At 42.8% G+C, this 24,545-nt stretch overlaps 2 protein-coding genes across 6 annotated transcripts in view; one reads left to right on the top strand and one right to left on the bottom strand.

The window, feature by feature from the left end:
- Window positions 1-10,495, bottom strand: part of SGCE (sarcoglycan epsilon) — a 66,254-nt gene extending 55,759 nt beyond the window's left edge. For 2 of the 5 annotated variants that reach the window (XM_059396834.1, XM_059396836.1), the window contains exon 1: window positions 10,294-10,494. In XM_059396834.1, the coding sequence (XP_059252817.1) occupies window positions 10,294-10,402 (109 nt within the window). In that variant the 5' untranslated portion in view covers window positions 10,403-10,494. Of the gene's footprint in view, window positions 1-10,293 lie in introns of all 5 variants that reach the window. The other 3 variants (XM_059396837.1, XM_059396833.1, XM_059396835.1) reach the window with 3 other exon arrangements.
- A 128-nt stretch (window positions 10,496-10,623) lies between these two features.
- On the top strand, window positions 10,624-24,092 carry PEG10 (paternally expressed 10). Its single transcript, XM_059396832.1, is given in 3 exon segments — window positions 10,624-10,904; window positions 17,596-18,800; window positions 18,803-24,092. Coding segments are annotated over 3 exon segments (2,382 nt in total). The 5' UTR covers window positions 10,624-10,899; the 3' UTR covers window positions 19,975-24,092.
- The last annotated feature ends 453 nt before the right edge of the window (window positions 24,093-24,545 follow it).

Raw genomic sequence — 24,545 nt, 5'->3', positions numbered from 1 at the left:
TTGAAACATTAGAGTTCCAGCAGGGCAAAATATCAGGAATTATTAAACACATTTGAAAATTATTAGAATTCTATCATTTTAGCACAAGCTTGGTAAGATATTAGACTTCAGAGTGAAATGAAGTCGGAATACAGAAAGATAGTATTTTCTATCAGAGTGTCTGAAGACAGAGTGTCTGGGTTGAAATCCCTGTTTTTATCCACTGTTATGCAATGTCTCTGTACCTCAGTTTTCTTATCTGGCAGGGACAGTCTTGTGCCTTGCTTCATAGAGACATTTTACGAGTTACTAAACAAGACAATACAGTTAAAACCTTCAGAAGAATGCTTTGCACATGATGATGTTCTCAAAAAAATGTGAGTTCTTATTACATTTAATCTGTAACTAATATGAAGGAAACTTTAGATTCCTTTAGATGTGATTTCTTGAAGTAGAAAGGTTAAATGAAAAAAAAATAACTGTAGTGACTACAGTTGGCATGAAAGACGTTAGTACTCCCTTTTTTGTTTTCACAGTCATTAAGACACATGAGAAATGATAATATTTCTATAGCTGAGTGGAGTAAATGCCAGAGGCTGCTAATGAGCAGGGGCAACAGCCCAGGGGCTGCAAATACCCCCCGGTCCACGCGGCCTCATGGAGGACTAAGAGGATGGCACTGGCCAGGCATGCCGGGTGAGAGCTGCAGCGTAATCCTTTTGAGGAAAGCCAGATGCAGAAAGAAGCGAGTCATATTGATATGTGCTATCTCTGACTCTCATAAACTCTTAGGAATTTTTCCCGAGGAAATGGTGCAACAGAAGCAAAAACTGCATGGAGACAAGATTCAGCTTTGCATCATACATTTCAAAATGGGGGGGGGGGGGCGCGCGGTTCAATGTCCAATAAAAGAAAAAGTGTTGATTTGATAGAATAGCTAAAGGAGAAGGAATGGTGATCCTCTTCTCTCGGTAGCTTTGTTCCTTTGCTCAAAGAGCCCGAGCAAAACGTATACTGTGTTTCCACAGCCAGGAAACGGTACTATCTACGTTCCATCTCAGCAATGTTGGATGAATAAGGAGCACCCGTGGGACCCTTAACAAAAGAGATCCCTGATATATGCAGTAGGTATACGCACCATTATAATTTAATGTCCTGATCTGCAAAATGTTGGACTATTTTGAAATTAATAAAATTAGCAAAAGGCAGAATACAAAATAGTACATAGACGATGTGAAATTTAGTGTAATAGTGCAATCTAGTGGAAAAGGATTAAAAGGCAGAGTGTAAGAGCCACTACTGAGTTAGGGAAGTTAAACATTCGGAAGAATTCTGTTCAAAGTAAAAAAAAAAAAAAAAAAAAAATCCTTGCAAGGTTTCTCCAATTAAGAAAACTCTGAAAGAGAAATACTCTCACATCGGTTGTTCATTGGAGCTGTCATTCCTTTTTTTTATTTTTTATTTTTATTATAGAGGCCCTATATCCTCATTGCAGCGCATTTGAATAGTATAACCAGGAGGGTATAAAACATGAAGATCCTTTCTTATCTATCTGGGCCCCCCCCTCCAATGCCCAGGGGAGCCACTTAGCTCTTTCCATGTGTGTGCATAGGCAGACAAATGTCTGTGCACATACCCATACACACACACTGTGCTTTTTTTTTTTTTTTTTAACATAACATGATCACACTTTTTCCCCTTAGCATCTATGCTGGGCTTGTTTACATGATATCACATTTGAAGGTTGCATTGCTCAAGCATAATTTCCTTCTCGGCACTTCAAACTCAGCCTGTCCCCAGGAGGATTCCTGATCTTTCTTTCCCTTAAAGTCTGGGCCTCTTCCGGCATTCCTCCTGCCCTGAATGGTACCCCCATTCATCCTCCTGAACATGACAGAAATCTAGAAATCATCCTTGACATCTCCTCCTGCCAATCTCCACGGCAAAGGCGAATTCCGTCCACAACCCACTCCTGTTGCGATTCACTCCTCAGAAAGTCCCTCCGCGCTTCATCTCCCCGGCACTGTCCCTGCTCAGGAGGGCTTCATGTCCATGGGGGGATTACAAAAGTAGCCTTGGATATAGTGTGCGCAAGCAGTTCTGACCCCTCCAACCTCTTCTTCACAAAGCGGCCAAAATGCTCTTTTTGAAATGCAAATCTGATCTTGTACCGCTTAAAACCCCTCCGAAGAAGAACAGAGGTTTTAGGATACAGATAACACTCTTTAAGGTGGTCTAACAGGTCCAGCAAAATTCGATACCTGACCTCCTATCTCACCTCCTCTCACATGGCTTCCCTCTTCTCTCTCTGCTCCAACTTCACTGGACTTCTTCCAGCACCTTCTATTTGCCCAGTGAACCTGCCCCAGGGCCTCTACAGAGCACTTCCTTTTACCTCAAATCTCAAATACACCTTTCCTCTTCACCTCACTAACATTTACTCATGCTTCAGATCTCAGTACATCCTCAGAGATACCTTCCTTAATCCCCCTGCCCGGCCAGATCCTCTCCTTAGAAATCCTAGTAGTGTCAGTAGCACTTACTATAGCTCTAAGGGCACATTTATGTGTGTAATTATTTAATTAATCTTTGTCAACCCCTGTAGTGTAAAAGTTTCATAACGGCTGGGACCATACAATCCCCAGCACCCAACACGGAGTCTCAAAACAGGTTGACATCCAGGAAATAAATAAATCAAAGAATATTTAGTAAAGATGACTACTACGTTTTCTAAGTTTTCATTACCGCTATCAATGCTCCATGAAACATCCTTATACTTCTACTTCTGAGCACTTTCATAAGTCTATCTGTAAGCTAAACTCCTAGAAGGGAACCGGCTAGACAAAAAAAGGGCATACATTTCAAATTTTGATAAGCACACGTAGCAATCTGTTCTGTTTCCACTTCTGCAGTACTGGCCTTTGATGAGAATCAACTCTATAGCTATAGAACATGGAAAATGTTAAAGGTGTTACACTGAGGAGCTATTTCATAGAAGAGAAAAACCAGTGTCATTTTACCGCATAACAAGAATCACCAATTTGCTAAAGAGGAAAAACAAAAACAACAAAAAGACCTTTGCGGCTAATTTTTTCTTTTCATCTGCATTCCAAGGTAAAAGAATAACTTAACATCTATGCCTATAGATGTTATGCCTTAACATCTATGCCTGAAGAAACCGGAAACTAAAATATTTCACTCTCACTACTATAGGAAAATTAACTGTGATCTCTTCTTTCAAATTCGCAATAAACCCCAAATCTCCATAATAATCAAAATGGTGACCAGATGAATGAGTGAAACATTAAAGAATGGGAAAGAATTTACACCAGAGCTGCCTAACTCCCAAGCTTTTTTGAAATGAGCAGCTTCATTTGTCAGAAAAGAAAAAGTCTGCCTTCCATGTCACAACAGATGCCGTGGCAATTCCCGGGGTACAAAATGCCGAAGATCTATTCTAAAAAATCTGATTAGTCCAAGGCAATTAAGTAGAAAGTGAGACGTGCTAAAGATAAGTGCTTTGTACGTAATAAAACACATTGAAACCACTATTGCATAAATATTGCATAAAAATTCTTAGATGAAGGAAGATCCAAAAAATAAAATTTCTACCAAAGTGACTCTGGAAGACAATAGCACTTTAGCTTTACCCACATTATTTATTTATTTTTTTTCAAGAATATAACATTAGTAATCACGACAGCAACTTATGTTTTGAGACAACCTATTTAAAACTTTTTTTAAGTTTTAAAATTTACCACTGAGGGTTATTTACTTCCCAGGAGCAGGAGCAAGCATTGCATTCAAGGAATCACAACTAGCTGCCTGTGGATCAGGTGAACGAGCGGTGACAAGCCAGAAGCTCATCTTTGAGCATTTCTCTCTTGGAAATATGAGCTCAGCGCAGGAACGCCTGTGGCATCTTCAACAACTGGGAAGCGAGCCATTACAAGTTGCCCTGTGCATTATTACAATCCCACAAAAGTGCATGGCACTTTTATAAGAGAGAGAGATAATAAGGAGAAACTTGTTCAACATGAAAAATATACTTTACACAGTCAGAGCTAGAGTGACCATATCCCTGACCTAACAATCTGAGTGAGAACATTGTGGCGGGGGGAGGCAGGAGTAAAAGAAGTAGGGAAAAAGTTGGGGGAAAAAAGATGCCTGAAGAATATTTTCTTCTTTCTTCACATCTCTCATCTGAGTTCCCCTCCGTACCCCACTCCAAGGCTCCAGGACATAAAATGAGTTTCTGTGGAGTCAGATGGTGTTACAGGTTATCACTCCTCAGAAATGGGGTCCTCTGCTGCACACTCTACAGATTAATTTTGAGCAATCAAGTTTCCAAAGTTAGATATAGTAATCAAAATAAACAATCAATAGGTGGATGGAGGAGAAAGAAAATCTGCCACAAAACATGTTTGAGACACAAAGAATGTGCCCCTGGGATCGTCAGAATCCAGGCTAACCTGAAATGGAGAGAAGTTAAAAGAGCACAGGGTCGGAAACTACTTTTGATTGAAAGGTTTTATCTTCAACTGAAAAGCTAAAAATTATAACCAAGTATGTCAAGGACATAGAAGAGGGGTGAAAACTGCCCCCTGTTTCCCCCAGGGTAAGAGGATCCAGCGGCCAAGGGCTTAGCTGTCCTGCACCAGCAGCCAGCAGCGGCTGCTCCCCCTTAACCCTGGGTGCCCCAGCATTGGGCAGCCACTGCCCGGGAAGCCTGTTCCCAGCCAGCGAGAAACATCAGGAAAGGAAGAACTATGGGAAACAAGTTAAGGCCCGGGACACTCTGCAGGAAGGGGGATGGGGGGAGCCAAAACAGAGCCAAAAGCCCTTTAATTCTCTTCTCTGATAGATATTCATGTTTGAAACAGAATAAGAGGGTAGGAAGGAATGTGTTAAATTGCCCCATTACAGCTACTTTCAAGTTGCAAGAGATCAACTTGCAATACATAGGGCTCTTCTTTTTAGACAGTTTATCAGAAACAAATGAAATGTTTCCATCACAAGCTTCTTTGCTGCCCTACATGAAAATGTTATCACAGCCTTCAGATTAAACATTAATTGCAATAAAGGTTAATATTTTTGATATTTTGAAAGAACAGACCATGTAAAAGTATTAGGTTGATTCCCTTGCTGAGCTGCACTAACTGTTAGAAAGGTCTGGAATTGAAATCCGTCTCTACCTTTCACCCACTGGAGCTAGTTCTGCTTTCCGAAACCAACAGAAGAGAGTTTATGTCTACTTTAGTCTTCAAGCTAAACATTTCCAGACCCTTTGAGGATACCTTCTGTGACAGGATTGCCAGACCCCTCACCATCCCCACGGACTGTTCTGGAAGTTGTCTAATTTGTCAACGTCTCTCTTTAAATGTGACAGCCAGAAATGGACACAATACTACAGATGTGGTTAATTAGAGGGGGGTACTATTAATTTTTGTGACATATGGACACTATACTATTCTCAGAATCTGAATTTGATTTTTTTTCTTTTTCACAGACACATCAAGCCGCTGGTTCATATTAACCTTCTTTTCCCTGAAAAATTGCCACCACATTAAGTCACCTCCTTCCTTATATACCAATGAATTATGATGTATTTACTGCTATAAAACATCTTTTGCATGGCACAGCAGCCTGTTTAAGTAATATTAACTCTAAATTCTGTTATCTACTTATCACAGTTACCCCTTTGCAAGTCATCCCTGGATTTTAATGCAAGCCTCTTAAATCTTCCTCAAAATCATTCATAAAATTCACTGAAAAAGAGAAGACCCAGGGCAAAGGCTTGGATCTTTCCCCGGGGACCACTCTTGGACCCCAACCCAGTAACCCACACACCTGGTGGGTGCTTAGCTTAGCCTGTCTCATACTCACAAAGCAATCCGGCTAGTCTACACACCATCTCGCATAAGAGCATCTAAAGCCTTAACAAATGCTTTGCTGAAAGCAAGATGCACTTATGTTTCAAAACAAAGTGTACAAAGCTACACATATTAAAATTATAGTCTTTGAAAAATACATATGCACACAGAACAAAGACTAGAAAGAAAGGAGCATCAGTGGAAATGTCTGTTCTAGCGTCAGACTGTGGAGATTGTTTTTTATTCAATACTGTCTTTACTACAGTTACATTGTTTAAAAATTGAAGACACTAGGAATTCTGCTTAGAGAGAATGTTGTTTGGAGGCAGATCATATTAAACAGCTTTAAGAGCATTGAGACTCCATCTGATCCTACCAACTAAAAACCCCGATCAAAAAATGTTCATTTAAAAAGACTTGTTGATCCTTAGGAACACCAGCTTCTTTTTTTGAATTTTGCATTCCTGTTTTTGGCTAACACTTCTGGAAATCAGGAAGACAGCAGACTAGAGAACAGTATTCTGAAGTTTAGAAAAAGCTTGAGTGTGTGTGTGTGTGTGTGTGTGTGTGTGAAAGAGAGAGAGTCTGTTCATGACTGTCTATATGTCTGTTATGTCTGTCTCTCTATCTCTGCTGGGGAAGTTCAATAGGATGAAAAGGGGGGAAAAAAGCCATCATGTTAACAATTCTATGAAGCTTTGGACTAAACCACAGCTCCATCTCGAGAATTTCTAGCGGACACATAAACTCATATCATCTATTCACCTGGAATCCTTATTTTGCAATAAGAGCAAGAAATAAGATCAGCAATAGGATTTGCACTCTGATGTTTAGAGCTGAGGCAAGGGTAAGGTTCAAGAAAAGGAGTCAGAAAGAGTGAGTGTGTGCTACAGTTAGTAAAAGAGAAAAAGAAACAAAGTGGCGGGTTATTTAGGAGAAAATAGGATCTATAAATCCTGCCCTTACTGGAACCCTCAAACAATCTGAAATTTGATGGAGAGTTTTTTAACATGTGGGGTTTCTTCACTGATTCAGTATTTTGTTTAGAGCATGGTTTTCATCAGTAGGAAACCCGTGTTAGAATCTGAACTACAGTTATCTTTATCTCTTTGAGGTCTCTCGCTAGTTCTCTCTGGTCCTGTCTATCGCTCTTTTTAATGTTTGAGAGAAAGACTAGTGAAAATTCCAATTTGCTTAAAAATACATTTTGTCCATTGTCCTAGAAGCTAAGCTAAATACACCAGGTAAACCAACAGCTTTTAGATTGATGGCAACTCTTATAATAGTGATAAAATAACCAAATACTAAGTCTAGCTAATACTGACAACTGAAAATGTTACTTTGCTTAGAAATAAATTTCCCTACCATGCTAAAAGTTAAGTCAAATGCATGTAGAAAATCAGCAGGTTCATAGGTCCATAGCAAATTTTCATTTAAAAGAGATTAAATGTCCAACTAGAAAGTCTAGTTATTATTTGACAAGTGAAAATTCCACTTTGTTTTGAAATACAATTTTCCTACCACCCTAGAAATTAGGCTGAATACCTGAGGTAAGTCAAGAGTATCACATTTAACATGGCAAATTGTCATAAAATAGGTAAAAGTCCAAGTAGAAAGTCTAGTTACTACTTGACAAGGGAAAATTCTACTTTCTTTTGAAATACACTTTTCCCACTACATAAGAAGTTAAATACAGGTGGTAAATCAACAGCTTCATAGATCCACAGCAAATGCTCATAAAAATGTTTTCAACTGTCCAAATACAATGCCCAGTTATCTGATAAAATAAATATGCTTATTAACACCCTTCTTTGCTTTACATGCAATCTTGTGCAAAATGGATAAGAAACAGTCAACACTTGGAAATATCTGAAAAAATCCAAAATTCACTTAGGATACTAAATGTCAAAAAAAGTGTTTAAAATTCTTGTCTATTAATGGGGGGATAGTTAATGTTGTTTTGTTAGCTAACACAAATATTATCTAAAGTATTTGCCTATCATAGTCGATTTTTTGTTTGTTTTTAATATTGTCTTGTTGTTTCAGATTTTAAGTTTCATCATAATTACTTACCTATCGATATTTTTTCTTAGAAAATTCTGTTTTTAAACAAAGTAAAAATTATTTTATATGTTGAGAAATAAAAACACAAGGAAATACACCAAAATGATAATTGTGTATGTTAGAATAGTGAATTCAGGGGAAATTCTCAGTTCTCTAGTTTTAAATATTTATGTACCAATGTTGTTCATTTAAAATTTTAATTAGAAAAAGTAATTAATATTATTTCCTTTTTTTAAAAAAACCTTGGCAAATATAATGTTATTTGACAGCTCTCTTTGGAAAAAAATTAATTTGAAAAATTAATTTAATCTCATTTTTAATTTTTAAAAATCATACACATGCAGCTCTATGAAGAATATATATTATTTTGATACGTAAGCATTCATAAAGAAAGTCTGAAAAAGTAAACTATAATGTTTACAAAGGTTAACTCAGGATGAGGGGGTTACAGGTGATCTTGATTTTCTTGCTTTTTCCCCAGTTTTCTGAAGTTCTTTTCTCCTGAATTTTGCATAGTGAGTAGGAATTCAGTATGATAAAAATAATACTAAAGCTGTTTTTATATAAAAAACATTCTGGTTAACAGTTTGAAATAAAAAATTTAAATTGGTTCAAAGTGGTTTAAACTTTAAATGTCTTGGGATAGATTTTTAAACCTTCCTTTTCCCTACCATCTATACTGGTTTTTACTCTCACTTTTTAGAAAAAGTATATCTTATCAGTTAACAATTAGGTAAAATAACTTTTCTGGACTGGAAAAAAAAAGTCTAAGGGGTTGACAGTTTGGTGGTCAGGAGAAAGGCACTCTGGCAAACATAAGAATCCCCAAATTATTTTAACTTGCAGGAAAGGATGAACATCTTAAGAGCAAAAGGCACTTCTAGAAAGTATAGTTGTGCTCACCCCAACTTCCTAGAAAAATATCTTTCATTGTTGGAAATCTTCACTTCATTCATTCTTTCATATATCCGATGGTCAACATCTCATTTCTGATAAAAAGTAAAATCTCAGTAAATGTGCTCCAGTTTTGTTTATTCCTAGAAAAGCCAGCTTCACGTGCAATTCCTGACACCCTACCAGCATCATCTACAATGGGCCAAATTCTTAATTCTCCCATACGTATAAACAATCTGTAGCAATGTTACTAAAATATGCTCAGTTTTAGCCTTGGAATACAAATGTGTCTCATCCGTATTTCAGGAACCTCACTCAGCTGTAAACAATTGGTTTTCCCTTTTCACTAAACTTCTTTTTCTAAGATCATCAACAAATTGTCCTTTTTCTCAGAACCTAACACTTTAAGGCACTTAAGTGAAAATCCTCGTTATGGCTTTTATTTTTTTTTAAGGCATCTTTCTTCATCAGTATTTTAAAGGCTTGTAACTCACTGCAATTTTATCTAAGGTAAAATATGTATGTTTATATGCATAAATACACACAAACATTTGTGGCCGAATTCGGCAATACGCTTGAAAGGATTAAGCATGCGGTTACCGTGACTAAACGCATTCATTCTCTCTACAAGATTTAGAAAAATGTAACGTTGCAAGGAGAACTAGGTCTCTGTGTAAACCTTGTAATCACCACCAAAAGGCCATAGCTGGGGAGCTCCGGAGCCTCCAAGCACACTGGAGGCACCCACAGCTGTTTTTAATTGTTTTAGCTTTTCAAAATAGTGCAGTTGGTGGGGCAAACGGTGTTGTTTGCAGCGACTCTGGCCCCAAGCCGGGGTTAACCCTGACCTGAACGCCCTGTTTAGCTCCCAGCATTTCACGATTCTGCTTCCCCGCTCCATAAACCCTAAGAAAAACGAGATCTCCGCCGCCGAGAAATGCTCTTAGGAAGAGGGGGAATTAAGTGTTTCAAACGCACACTTTTGTTTTCTCTCCCGATCGGATTCAAGGAAAGGAAAGAAAAGGATGTGTTTGCGTGGAAAGGGACGCGGCTTGACACCTATTTCCTATGGCTTGTCTCCGGGCCGCAGTGCCCCCTTCATGTGGTAACGACCCCCAGAAAAATGGGCGACAACCCCCAAGTCTTTGCTGCAGGGATGGGGAGAGGTCCATCACCAGGGCTGGGAATTGGGGGGTTCGGGTAGGAATGGAAATTGGAGATGGAATTTCTGCGCGCTCTGGGCAGGGAGGGGCCCGCGGGGGCGCAGAGAAAAAGAAAAGGCCAGGGGTCAAGCCTGGAAAGAGACTCACAGGGTCCGAGAATTGGGGTACGGGGTGTCCTGGAAGAGGGGTGTACTGGGGACAGGGGCAGCAAGGGGGGCTGACACCCAGAGAATGCGCCCAGATACCCAAAACCCGGGCGGGGGATGGGGAGGCGGCGGCCTGTTGGCCCCAGGACCTCCCGTCGCGCGCGGGCCACTAACCTGTCAGCAAGAAGGTGCCAGTGGTCGCGGGGCTCATCCTGCGTGTCCCCCGACCCTGTCCCGTCCAAGCACAAGGGTCTCCCAGCTCCCACCACCGGGGCAATTGCATTCTTGGCCTGGCTAGGCCGGCCGTCCTCGATTCTCCCCTCCCCTCCCTTTCTTCTTTCCTCCCAGCTTGGCCAGTTCAGCATCAGCATCCTGCACCCCCTCCTTAATCCCGTACTCCCTCTAGCGGCGGGCCAGTGTAGCGTGGCCATCGCCCCCACCCCCATCCCCCATCCCCCCTCCGCCCCCGCTCCCCTCCGCCCCCCTAGCCCGCGGAGCACGCTGGGATTTGGCGCCCCCCTCCTCTGTTCAGCCTATATAAGGCTCCCAGTCGGCGCTCCTGGTACACGCGCTTCAACTTCGGTTGGTGTGTGTCGAAGAAACCTGACTGCGACCTGGGGAGAACAGCGAAGAGGGTCCACCAAGCCTCGAGAAAGGTCCGCTGAGCGGGCTCGCGTCCGGAGCCACTCCGGGCTGCAGAGCACCCAGCGGAACCCACGCCTGGCGCAGGTGTGGGACCCCGTCCTCCTGTCTTCGCAGAGGAGTCCTCGCGTGGTGAGTATGCGGTGAGGATGTTTCTTTTATTAAGATCACATTCCTTCCCTGTCCTTTTCGGGAGCTGCGGGAGATGGAGTAGTGTCCCTGAATGTCTCCACGCAAATCTTGTCACGCCTTCACTGGCAGTACCCCAAAACAGAGTGGAGAAACCAAGCCTTCAGGGCTCTGATTTCCAGGACTCAAGTCCAGATAAGGGCTGTAGACAGACATGAGCTGCGGACAGACATGAGCTGCAGACGGACATGAGCTACAGACCAATCTGCAATTTGCTCTTCAAAAGCGCTACATAGTGATAGGCGCTACAAACTAATTGGCGCTTCAATGCGCTATAAACGGATAAGCGCTTCAAATGTGCTATAGATGGATGGGCGCTTCAACAGCGCTACAAACTGGGCGCTTTAATGCCCTACAAACTGATAAGCGCGTCAAATGCGCTATAGATGCACGGGCGCTTCAGTTGCGCTACAAACTGATGGGCGCTTCAATGCGCTACAAACCATTATGAACTGCAGCAGTATATGAGCTGCAGACTGATGACTGATTTGCGCTTTAAATGCACTACAAAACCTGAGCTGCAGCAGATGAGCGCTACAAGAATGATACCACTAGCACTACAACAGCGCTTCATTGTGCTCCAAGGCACAGGAACTGCAGAGGTACATGAGCTGCAGAGAATTTACACCTAAAACGCGCTACAAAGTAATAACAGCTGCAGGGGTACACAAGCTGCACTGTTTTGCGCTACAAAGAAACCAGCTGTAAAGGGGCAAGAGCTGTAGAGTAAGATTACTCTGTCGTCTTAGTGGGGGACCCCACCCTTTGTGTCTAACACACCTTTTGGAATGGCTCCCACTATGTTTTTCTGCAGGACGGTTGTCTGCATGATGGTGCTGTTAGACAAAATGGAGCCCCGGGCAAAAATTAGTGTTTAACATTCTGCCCACACCATTCCAGCTATAGCTGTGGAGTGGAGGGGCGCTGACTTGAGTGCAAAAGGGAATCTTTTGGTGGTGGCAGAGCGGGCTGCCTTGCCTAGTTGCGCTGGATCGAAGTGGCGGTGTAGTTGTAAAGGTGGCGCGAATTGGCGTCCAGCAACAGTTTGTGGAAACTGTTGGTTTGCTTAGTTTGGGGGGGAGTTGGATCTGGGGGTGATTGCGCTGTTGCATGAAATGAATCTGGCTGGGGAGGCCGGTGGGAGGGGTTTGGGGAGGGGGTTCCTAGGAGAGGCAAACAGCCAGTCTCAGACCTGCCCCGCCCATTCTAGCGCGCCTTCTCTGCAGTATCCACTAGGAGTGTGCTTAGCGCCTCCCAGCGCCTACTCAGAGCGCGCCTCCTCTGCAGCGCGCCTTCCTAGAGCGCGCCTTCTAGACACTTTCTCCCCAGCCCCGCCTCTCCCTGAGCCCCCTCCTCTGTGGTGGCTCGCACAGACCTCACCTCTCCCTGAGCCCGCCTCCTCTGAGGCCGCCCCCTCAGGCCCCGCCTCTCCCCAATCCCGCCCCCTTTGAGGCTGCTCCCCCCCAAACCCCGCCTCTCGTTGAGCCCACCTCCTCTGAGGCGGCTCGCCTAAACCCCGTCTCTCTCTGAGCCCGCCTCCTCTGAGGCCGTTCTCCCAAGCCCCACCTCTCCCTGGGCCCGCCTCCTCTGAGGCCCCTCCCTCAGACCCCGCCTCTCCCTGAGCCTGCCTCCTCTGAGGCTGCTCTTCCAGACTCCGCCTCTCCCTGAGCCCTCCTCCTCTGAGGTGGGTCCCCTCAGAACCCCCACCTCCTCCTGAACCCGCCTCCTCTGAGGCGATACCCCAGAAAGCGCCCCTCCCTATGCCCACCTCCTCTGAGATGGCTTGCCCAGACACCGCCTCTCCAAAGCTTGGCCCCTCCCTGAGCCCGCCTCTTCTGAGGTGGCCTGTGGCCCCGCCTCCCAGAGCCTTCTTGCGCGTGCGCAGTGTGAGCCCCCCGCCCCTCCCTACAGGCCCACATCCTCTGCGCCTGCGCGCTTTCACTGCTTTCACTGCCTGAGCCTGACTGCACAGCCCCTCCCTCCTGCGGTTTCTTGGCAGCGCGGATTTTGCTTTTTATCCATTAGTGTCTAATAAATATAAGAATAATAAAAAACAACAATAAAATAAAAACAATTAGCAACAATGCTAATTATACCTGGGATTTATAAGCATTTTTTACAAGTGCTTTGTATATTAAGTAATATAATTCCACAATTTAAACTCCTGATAGTGGGTTATGAAAAGTGCTACTGAGCAGACATGACTGGTGCCCCTAAGGGCAATCCAGCTAAATGTTTTTACTACAAATGAAATTAAATTGTTTTAAATACTTTCACATTTAAGGGTTTTTAGAGACACTAATGGACATTTGTGGTGGCTTACTGAAATCAGATTCTTTGGTGGACAGAAAATAAGGAACAACTTTTGAACTGTGCTTCATAGGAGTGGTTTATTGGTACTATTGGCTTGGTCTTGAGGCAAGGATGAGGTGTTCATCTGTGTGCCTGTGAAGCTGGGTTTTTGGTTTTTTTTTTTTTCCTTTGGAACTCTAGGGGATTAGCCCTGGCTAACTTGCCTACATATTTATTAATTGTGCCTGGCACATGGTAGGCATTCATTAAATATGTATTAAATGACCAGAGTGAATTGGCTTATTCATTGCCTTCTTTGGAGTCTGCAGGGGTTTTCTGGTTTGTTTTCTATGGTGTTTGCTGTCCTGGAATGTCCCAGGCATTGCTTGCTTGCGTTATCTCTCACACTTAACAGGATGAAAAAAAAAAAAGTGCATTTTTAAACTCCAGTAATGTAAGCTGTAATTATAAGACAAAACTATATTTAAGATATTCAAAATAATTAGCTTTTTAAAAATGAAAAGCAAAAGCTAATTATTTAAATTTGGGGTGAATACTTAATGGTGGAATACTTAATGGTGGTACATAATTGTCATATTTGAAATTTGTATAATGTAACATCAACATTACAAAATATAGATTGGAGGGTTTTAGCTGGCATTATAAAACATGCATATAAAACAAATTGATGCCTTACCTCCAGTTAGATATACTACATTTATGTTTCTAACTAAAGGAAGAAATTTTAAAACCTGGTTTCCTACATTATAAGCCATGAGCCAAGACTTTAACTCCCAAATATCTGTCATCTCTCCCCAACAAGTATATAATTTATATATTTTACATATTTATATTTAGAGTAATTACAGCTTTCAATTACTCCCCAGGCCCACCTTGCTACCCTAACCCCCACTCCCTTTGGAAATTTGGTATCTTCTTTTGCATTCTTTTAAAGTTCAAAACAATGGTAAAAATGTGCATATTAATATAATTTGCATTTCACAAATAACAGCAAGGTCCTAAAAAAGAAATTGGGTTTGAATATGTAAGGCAATTAAGAGTTGATTAAAAAGTGTCATTTTCTAATGAGATATTTAATGTGCAGTGGTTTTTGGCTACTGTTACTCTTTGGTGTGTTTGGGGAATAGAAGTTTTTAGAAGTAATCATGAAGAGTCAAAGATTAATCAATGTATTTAATTCCTATATAGATTAACACTGAATTTTTTTTTCCATGTCTAAAGGTGACATCTGTCCCATGGGCTTGGCTCTGTGCTGTGCGTCCTTTCAGGTTTTAGGAATGGGGCCTCTTGACCTCACCTCTGCAGTCCAGCCCCTAGTAAGGGGGGATTGAAGGAGCCAGAGTTCTGTAATTCAAATAAAGTCACACTGCTCCTGTTTCCAAGTTAACTTGTGCTTTAGTTACTATTTAAATATTTTAAAACTTTATTTACACTGAATGTTAATCTGCCTGCCCACTATCCTACCATTTTTAAAGATTAAACTATTCTTCTCTGGGCAGTTATCTCCTTTAGGACTTGGAGTCCCATCCCAAAATTAAAATCCCATGGGTGGGTACCTGATGCCTGATCTCGATAGGGGTCAGGGCTCTCAAACTGGTGAACTTGCAGGTCAGATAAGATCCTTAATTTGACCAGCACTGAATTAAATATTTGTTAAAGATTTCAGTGTTTTGGGGAGGGGACATGCATCCCCACATTACATAGTCACAGCCCCCTTCTTACTGTCTTAACTCCAGTTTCTTCTCACTTTTATGTTATCTTCCTGTCTACCAAAAGCATTTGAATTTTAAACATTTATTGATCTTCTGATTCCCTAAACAATACAATGATTGTTTGCTGATTTCTGAACATGTTGTTATACCTGTCCTATTATTGTGTTTTGCAGATGTTAAAACCTTCAGACTTGGGCCTCAATAAAGCACACCCCAGTGACTGTGATTGACATGTAGGTTGTTAACTTTCATGACCTGGGTCAGGCAGCCCCAGGCCATGCTCTGAATGCCTTTCCAGAAGTCTTCTCTCTAAGTTTTCAAACTATTAATGTCTAGATGACAAAAGTGGCACCTGAGTCACCTGACTTATACTTACTAGTTGTTTTTAATGGGACATTAAAACTTTTAATAAATGGGATGTTTCTTAAATAAAAATTTTTATTAATTAATTTTATTTTATTACATATTTATTAAATAAAAATAAAACTTTGATAAATAAAAATTGTACTATTTTGTGATCTTTTGCGTGGCACTAATACAATTATCTTTAAGGAGTTAGAAATGAAACAGTGTCACAGGTTATGATTTATTTTCTAAACTTTTAGACTATTTAGAATATTTTATCTCGAATGCCAATTAAAACTATTAAAATGGCACAGTAATTCTGTCCTTTAAAGACTCTGCTTGCTGTATAGCCACTCCAAGGACAAAGCAGAGCATAAAGTGGCTGGGGGTGCAGGGGAGTGGGGGTGCAGGGGAAGGGCCTAAAAGATTATGAGGGGTTTCAAAGAAGGAGGAGAAAGGGGTATTTCCCTATAGCTGGAGACAAGGGTGAAGTGTACAGGTATCATGTTTGATTACCATTACCTTTTTTTTCCCCTTATACCCTACTGATTGAAATATTAGGTATTTTTCACCTAACTTCTTTGAATAACACCTTTATCTTTGTGATTTTTAATTAATATAATTAATTTAGTGTCCCATTTTTGCCTTGATGGGTCAGAGAGGAATAGGCGGCCAGGACTGCCAAGTTAACATTTGGTGAACAAGTAGTCTGCCTGCTTTCTAAGTTATGTTTTTAAACTTTGGAAACTTTGGAGCACTTTCTTAAAGTTTTCCAAATATGAGAATTTAATGCTCATTTAAAAATTATTAAAAAGTTAATTACTATACTAATTACTATAAATAAATTACTATAAATAAATTATTATAAATGCATTTAACCCTCTTTTTAAGAAGTACATAGGCACTGTTGTATGATTTATTGTATGTGTGATTTATTGTCTCCATACCCATAATTAAGACCTTTAATCCCCAACCCCCCAAACTCCCCCCAACTCCCCCCATATAGCTACTCACCACCTAGCAAGGGGTACAGCCCTGTCCTGCTCTAAATTCTAAACTTTTGGGTGGGACTGTGCTAACAAAAACTTGTTTAAAAACCAGAAGTTGCAAATTGATGACCTGCAAATCAAATGAGGCCCTGGATTTGGCCAACAGTGTATCCAAAATAAATTAATGTCTTTAGGTGGGAAATGCATGGCTAGATTGCCATAATTGCAGCCCCTCCCTGTTTTAATTTTAGCCTCTTTACACAGAAAGTTACCTTCGTTATTAATAACTTTATTAATATTAGCTAACAGTTGTTGAATGTTCAGTACTTTACTTACATTATTTAATTAAATCTGTATTATAAGTTTGAGGTGTACTGTTTTGGGGCCTCTTGGAACGTCCCATTTTATAGCCCAGCTCTTCCTGGGGGGGCATCAATTGATAATTGTGGATTGACTGCATAATAAGGAGGGAAACTGCTCAGTGCCACTTCTGTCCCATAGGGCATTCTCTTTGGGAAATCAGATTATGGTTAGATTATGGTTGGATTTAGACAATCCTTTGGGCTCTGTGACAGTTGTTAATGTTGATAATGACTTGGCAACCTCCTTGGAGGTAGTGTCTATATTGATGAATATGGCATTGTGATTCTAATCCCCCCGCCCTTTTTTTTGGCTCCCTCTTGGCTGGAATATTAGCTATTTCTCAGGTAACTTGTCTAGTAACAGTTATCCTTCTGGCTTTACCTGCGTGTTTTTATTAGGTCTCTATCTTTGACTTGAAAGTTTCTTGCCATACTCTCTTGGTACAAAACTGTTGCTTAGAATGTCTCAGCATTCTTTTATAGTTAGGGAAGGTAAACGTGCTGTTGATATAGTTATGTATTGTTGAATACATAATAAACAGGTGACCTTTGAGGAGGAAAAGGTCATTTGAACATGAAAAAGTAGGATGCTTTTGTTATCTATTGTCTTAATTGATTAACTTCTTTCTCCCTTTTGCAAGCTTTGTGTTTGTTTATTAATTATTAATGTAAGCAAGTAGAACAAAGAGATACTTTAAATACTCATGTATTTAAAGTATTTTAGGGGATACTTTAAATACTCATGTATTTAAAGTATTTTAGGGCATACTTTAAATACTCATGTATTTAAAGTATTTTAGGGCATACTTTAAATACTCATGTATTTAAAGTATTTTAGTGGCTACTTTAAAATGCTAAAGTGTTTTTTGAAATGTGCTGCTTTGAATATGTATGTTAAATTTATACTTTTATCTTTGTTTACAGAAACAAAAAGCTTTTGAAAACAAAAAGAAGAAAGGGTGGAAGAGGAGGCCAGGATCCGGGCCTCCATCCCCACAGGAGCGAAGCTACATCTGGGAGGTCTCCTCCCACTCCAGCTCTCACCCTGGGGCCCGACTGCCCACCTCCTCCTCCTCCTCCTCCCCCCAACGGCCCCTCCTCCTCCTCTTCCTCTTGCTCCTCCTCCTCTTCCTCTTCTTCCTCCTCACGCAGCGCCCAAAGGGGCCAGTACATCCCCAACCTGGCCGAACGAAGGCGGGACGATCTCTCTGAAGAGATCAACAACCTCCGAGAGAAGGTCATGAAGCAGTCCGAGGAGAACAACAACCTGCAGAACCAGGTGCAGAAGCTCACTGAGGAGAACACCACCCTCCGTGAGCAAGTGGAGCCCCCCCCTCAGGATGAGGAGGATGACCTCGAGCTCCGCGGTGCTGCGGCGGCGGCTGCCCCACCCACTCCCCTAGAGGAAGAGTGCCCAGATGACCTTCCTGAGAAGTTCGACGGCAACCCAGACATGCTGGTTCCTTTCATGGCCCAGTGCCAGCTCTTCATGGAGAAAAGCACCAGAGATTTCTCAGTCGACCGCGTCCGCGTCTGCTTCGTGACCAGCATGATGACCGGTCGCGCCGCCCGCTGGGCCTCCGCGAAGCTGGAGAGATCCCACTACCTGATGCACAACTACCCAGCCTTCATGACCGAAATGAAGCACGTCTTCGAAGACCCCCAGAGGCGAGAGGCCGCCAAACGCAAGATCAGACGTCTGCGCCAGGGCATGGGGTCGGTCATCGACTACTCCAACGCCTTCCAGATGATTGCGCAGGACCTGGATTGGAACGAGCCCGCCCTGATCGACCAGTACCACGAGGGCCTCAGCGACCACATTCAGGCAGAGCTGTCCCACCTCGAAGTGGCCAAGTCGCTGTCGGCACTGATCGGCCAGTGCATCCACATCGAGAGAAGGCTGGCCAGAGCGGCCGCTGCTCGCAAGCCGCGCTCCCCACCGCGCACGCTGGTGTTGCCGCACATCACGAGCCACCACCAGGTAGATCCCACCGAGCCTGTGGGCGGCGCCCGCATGCGCCTGACCCAGGAGGAAAAAGAAAGACGCAGAAAGCTGAACCTCTGCCTCTACTGCGGAAATGGAGGTCACTACGCCGACAACTGTCCTGCCAAGGCCTCAAAGGCTTCGCCGGCGGGAAACTCCCCGGCCCCGCTGTAGAGGGACCTTCAGCGACCGGGCCAGAATTAATAAGGTCCCCACAAGATGATGCTTCATCTCCACACTTGCAAGTGATGCTCCAGATTCATCTCCCGGGCAGACACACCCTGTTCGTCCGAGCCATGATCGATTCTGGTGCTTCTGGCAACTTCATCGATCACGAATATGTTGCCCAGAACGGAATTCCTCTGAGGGTCAAGGACTGGCCAATACTGGTGGAAGCGATTGATGGACGCCCCATAGCATCGGGCCCAGTTGTCCACGAAACGCATGACCTGATAGTCGACCTGGGAGATCACCGCGAGGTGCTGTCATTCGATGTGACTCAGTCTCCGTTCTTCCCCGTCGTCCTTGGGGTGCGCTGGCTGAGCACACACGATCCCAACATCACGTGGAGCACCCGATCGATCGTCTTTGATTCTGAATATTGCCGATACCACTGCCGGATGTATTCCCCAATACCTCCGTCGCTCCCACCACCGGCACAGCCGTCGTTTTACTACCCGGTGGATGGATACAGAGTTTACCAGCCAGTGAGGTATTACTATGTCCAGAATGTGTACACTCCAGTGGACGAAAACGTCTACCCGGATCACCGCCTGGTTGACCCCACCATCGAAATGATACCTGGAGCGCACAGTATTCCCAGCGGACACGTGTACTCACTGTCCGAACCCGAAATGGCAGCCCTGCGAGATTTTGTGGCCAGAAACGTGAAAGACGGGCTGATTACTCCGACAATCGCCCCGAATGGAGCCCAGGTTCTCCAGGTGAAGAGGGGATGGAAACTGCAAGTCTCCTACGACTGCCGAGCTCCCAACAGCTTCACCATTCAGAATCAGTATCCTCGACTCTCTATTCCAAACTTGGATGACCAGGCTCACCTGGCAACGTACACTGAATACGTACCTCAACTACCTGGATACCAGACCTACCCCACATACACCACGTACCCGACCTACCCAGTAGGATTTGCCTGGTACCCAGTGGGGCGAGATGGACATGGACGATCGCTCTATGTCCCCGTGATGATCACCTGGAACCCACATTGGTACCGCCAGCCTCCGGTACCCCAGTATCCACCGCCGCAGCCGCCGCCGCCACCTCCGCCGCCGCCGCCGCCGCCGTCTTACAGCACCATGTAGACACTTGTCATGCCCTTCAGGATCTCTACCCTCAGATTTACTCCTGCTCAGCTTCTCAATCAGTGACTGTGTGCTAAACTCGGCTACTGCATCTTCAGGCCAACCTGAGGCACAAGCCCTCTCTGAAATGGCTTCGGAAAGGTCAGGGCCACCCTGGACTGGCACACATCCTAAAAAAGCACCAGAAGACCTCCACCATTTTCTGAGAGCAACAGAATATTTACCAACACATTTTCTCTCTCAGTTTTCCACCTTAACTGCCAATTTAACTAAAAGTCCTGACAAGTTTACTTCCCAGCGAATCCTGGAAGCCTGGGTTTTACCTGCTGAAACCTCTGTCACCATCTAAATTAACAGGCTGCCAGATTCCACGTTTAACATTTACAGAGAAGCTGATGCAAACACAGGAGATGCTGATTTCTTTATGGAGGGGGAGATGAGGAGGAGGAGGACATGACTTTTCTTGCAGTCTCGGTACTCTCTTTACATCACTGGAGGACCGACGCCTTATTAAGGAAGCCAGAATTGTTGGTGCAGTGTAAAACGGCTTCCGTGATCTTTTTGCTGCACCCTTAGAAACTTCACCATCTTCAAACTCTGCATTCATGGTTCCGTTAATTCTCAAGGAGCAGCAACTCGACCGGTTCTCCCAGAAGCAGGCAAAACCCCTGCAACAGAAACACCTCAGGCCTCAGAAGGAAGTGCTCTCTCAGAAGGGACTCTTGCATGTTTAGAGTGTGCCTTCACACCCTGGTGCAAATCTCATGTACCCAAGAACTCTGGCTTTCTCACAACACCTTACCATCATCATGCCAGTAATGGCTTCCACAAAAAAAGTTAAACCTGGTAACCAGAGACTGTTGGTGGCTTCAGGTATGTTAGATGTTTATGAGGTGTGACTACCTTGCAGTCCCGTACCCAACTCTTAAGAGACTCTGAGTTAATGTTACCAACTTGTCCTGGTTCTTCAGAAGAAAGTTCAGGAGTGTTGTTAATTGGCTGGAAGAGGATCACCTGAAGTGTTGGAAGCATCTCTCCATGCGTCTGCCTCCATATACATCTGGGCATTTCATCATCAGTCCCCTCACTAGACTGTAGCATTAGGATGCTTAGAGAGGGGACATGAATTTAGCACCCAGACCCACACTCCTATGCCTGCGAGGGTTATCTTTGAAGAAGAGGACTTGGGGCACTGGACACTGTCTTGAAGATACGGACTTCTTCAGTGAACTTTAAATCCAGAGGGTAACCTGATGGGTAACCTCACTTTAAAAGGATCAGAGTTCACACAGTGCAAAGGGGTCCCCTCTAGAGGATGGAGATGAAAAGAAGCTGCCAATGAATGAAAGGCCTCAAAGCATCTCAAATGACTCAAAGCAACAGACAATACAAGCATTGTCTTCAGTCCAGAGACAACCTCTAGTCTCCTGGATGCTTTGTGCTAACCTGGGACTGCCTGACTTCTTTAGCCTGGTCTTTTGCTACTACCTTGAACTGTCTAACCTCTCTCTTTCTGTTTAATTCTTTACTGCTGCCATTATCCCTGCTGCAGGGTTTGTGTCATCGTTCCTGCCTGGTTGCTGAGACTCCATTTTGCTGCCACGCACGGAGAAGAAAGAGGCAGGCTTCAAGGGGCTTGTGTTTCAGTACACAACCTCTGATTGCCAAAACACAGTTTGAGCAGTAGACAACATGGTATAGATTTCAAATTGCGTATCATGAAGAGGAGTCCAATGGTGAAGTTTCATTTTTCATCCACATCACCTTTCACCCGTTCATTATCCCCAACCCTTATTCTTGCATGTTTAAAATACTTAAAAGTTTAAGCTGTAGGTTACTAGTGTCTTTTAACAGTGTTTTAAAGTGGTGACTGCTTTCAGAAATTATTTCCATTGAATTACAAAGTACAATCCCATTCTTATTGTTAAACTAATTAAAATTGATACATAACATAGTATAAAGTTTTTCTTTACTGTGAACTTCTCTTACAACACTGTGAATGAGAGGCTCCTCAGAGCTGGAGTATTGGTATAATAGTTCATCCCATTCTTCTTCAATCTGCTAGGTTAATGTCATATGTGACATCAATTTTATCAATTGGGCCTTTAAAAAAAATCACACAAAAAGATCTACAAATTCAAAAAAAGATACCTAATTGGCTATTTAATTCTAAATGACTTCCCCGCTCCCCGCGCCCCGCCCCCACTTTTTTTTTTTTTTCCTTCAATGGAATCCGAAAGCTTGTCAGTCACTCACGTGTTTTAGAGTAATTACCTTTAAAATGGTGCGTTTGTGCTTCTGGACTATTTTGAAGTGTCACTTCAGTTTACCTCAAATCCACCCATCATCCATACATTTGAATTCAAGTTGTTTTGTGTCAAATTTACAGTTGTCACTTGATCTTCAAGCTGCAGAGGGCCTAGAAATGGGTCTTTGTCTGCGGCCCCGGCATGAGCACACGGACATTTGCCATCACTGCAAGCAGAGTCTGGAGATGTCCACCAACGACAGCAGCGGTCAGGGAAAGCATGGTGGTGTGGGTCAGCGGCGCATGGATGAAGACCCTGACGCACATTTGGCTGTTTAGTAAAGCTTGTGAAAAACTGTTGGCAGTGTGCTCTATGCTTTATTGCTATATATACTATCTATAAATGTAGGTGTTAAGGATAAGTAATTTCAAATTTATTCTATAGTATCAGAATTTAATAAGTTTCCTTTCACTGAATTTATTTTGTTCTTGTTGATTATGTTAATTGGATACTTTAGATTTCTTTTGGCATTTTTTCCACAAAATGCCTTCATTCATAAGAAAGGAAGGAGCAAAGAAATTAAATCTCTAAGGGAGTTAGAAAGGGAGCAAAATAAAGCATAAAGGACATATATCAAAACATCAGAATTATTAAAGCCAGTATTCAACCTTTTTGAAACAAATTGGCAACTTTGATTGACTTTTGACCCAAATTATTAGTGTTAATTAAATCAAGGAAGAAGGTATGAGCTCCCATTGTTAGGCAAACCTGGAGAGAACTAGTGAAGGCGTTGTGCTAAGATCTTGAAATGGAGGAAGTTTACATACATCTCTGAAGGGTCAATTTAGTTTGAGCAATGAGGTATTTGTACTCGATGCTGGAAAATGAAGAATTAGTTTGATTCAATCATGTGAGGTGACATAAGGAACTTGCAGGTGCACAAAATAAAGAGGGGCACATCTATATGGTGCAGTGTGGATTTGTGTTTAAGTTTGCAGGTACCTCTTGGGCTCCTGAATTGATCTGCCTGTCATCCACCACAGACATCGAACGTCAGCTACAGTTCCAAGGTTGGCAACAGAGAACACTCTGCTGGAAAGACATAAGCAGAAATGAAGGGCCACCTGCCGAGACGAAGAGCTGGGTGGGAACCACACTGCATTTTCATCGAAAGAGTGAACATCTAGTGGGACTGAAAGTTCTTTGTTGTTTCAGATTGTAGAATGTGATTGATGGAATTGGTCTGTGGAAATTGCATTGTTTTTATTTCTTTATGTAATCTGTTTAAGTAATAGGGGGTATATATAATCGTAAGTATTTTAGGGTGGGAGGGACTATTAAGTAATTAAGTGGGTGGGGTTAGTTTAAAAGCATGATATGTATTAGATAACTCTATAAGTGGACATGTGTACTTACTTGTGATCCTTTACCCTATGATTGCTACCCTTAAAGATTTCAAATAAACTCAGAGGGAACTGCAGGGAGATCAGACTATTTAGGGCAAATTGGACATGAATAAAACTCTAGTGGGAAAAAGTTCAAAGGTGATTGAATAAATAATTTAACTTTGCCCTGGGTATTAAGCCCAGGGCTCCAGATTGTGAGCAGAGCCTTTGGAGAGTTACAGGATGAGGAGATAGATGCTCTTTGACTTGCTGGAATGAAATTGATAATGAAGGATGGTAAATATTCATGGAAGTTACAGAAAAGTGATGAAGAAGAACCCTGTCAGTGGTCCTCCTACCTCTCCCTGCCTTTTCTCCCTACCCCTACCACCTCCCTACCCATTTTATTGCTGTATTTCTCTCTATTTACTAATATTGTATTGATGTCATAATAAAAATTCAATTAATAAAGATTTAGTGGTTAAGTGCAAACTGTGTCCTTATCATTTCAGCGTCCTCCACCAACATCAAAGGAACAGGGTGGGGGGAGGAAGGTGGGGTTGTAGCAGTGAGGTGGGGGTGTTAGGGAGGGTTGGGGGAGGAAGGGAGTGGGGGCCAGCAGTGAGGGTGGGATAATGGGGAGGGTGGAGGAAGGCAGGGAACGGGAAGGGTGGAGCTACAGGGGTGGGACAGTGGGGAGGGTCTGAGAGTCTAAAGGGAGGGTCTGGGAGGGTCTGGGGTAGGTTCGGAAGTGGCGGGTGGTATAAAGAACACATCAAACAACTGAGTATCCATTATCCAAAATATTCCAGGGATCAACTGAATTATTCCTGGCTTCAAAACTACATATAAAATAAAAACAAAGCAACACAATTAATTCTCTAGTGATACAATATAAAATCCTTGAGATGCAAAACCTTAATGTATGAAATAAAGC

Source organism: Mustela nigripes, chromosome 4 (genome assembly GCF_022355385.1).
Source record: "Mustela nigripes isolate SB6536 chromosome 4, MUSNIG.SB6536, whole genome shotgun sequence".
Lineage (NCBI taxonomy): Eukaryota > Metazoa > Chordata > Mammalia > Carnivora > Mustelidae > Mustela > Mustela nigripes.
Note: the sequence above shows the minus strand (reverse complement) of the source record. Positions and strands in the feature narration are given on the sequence as shown.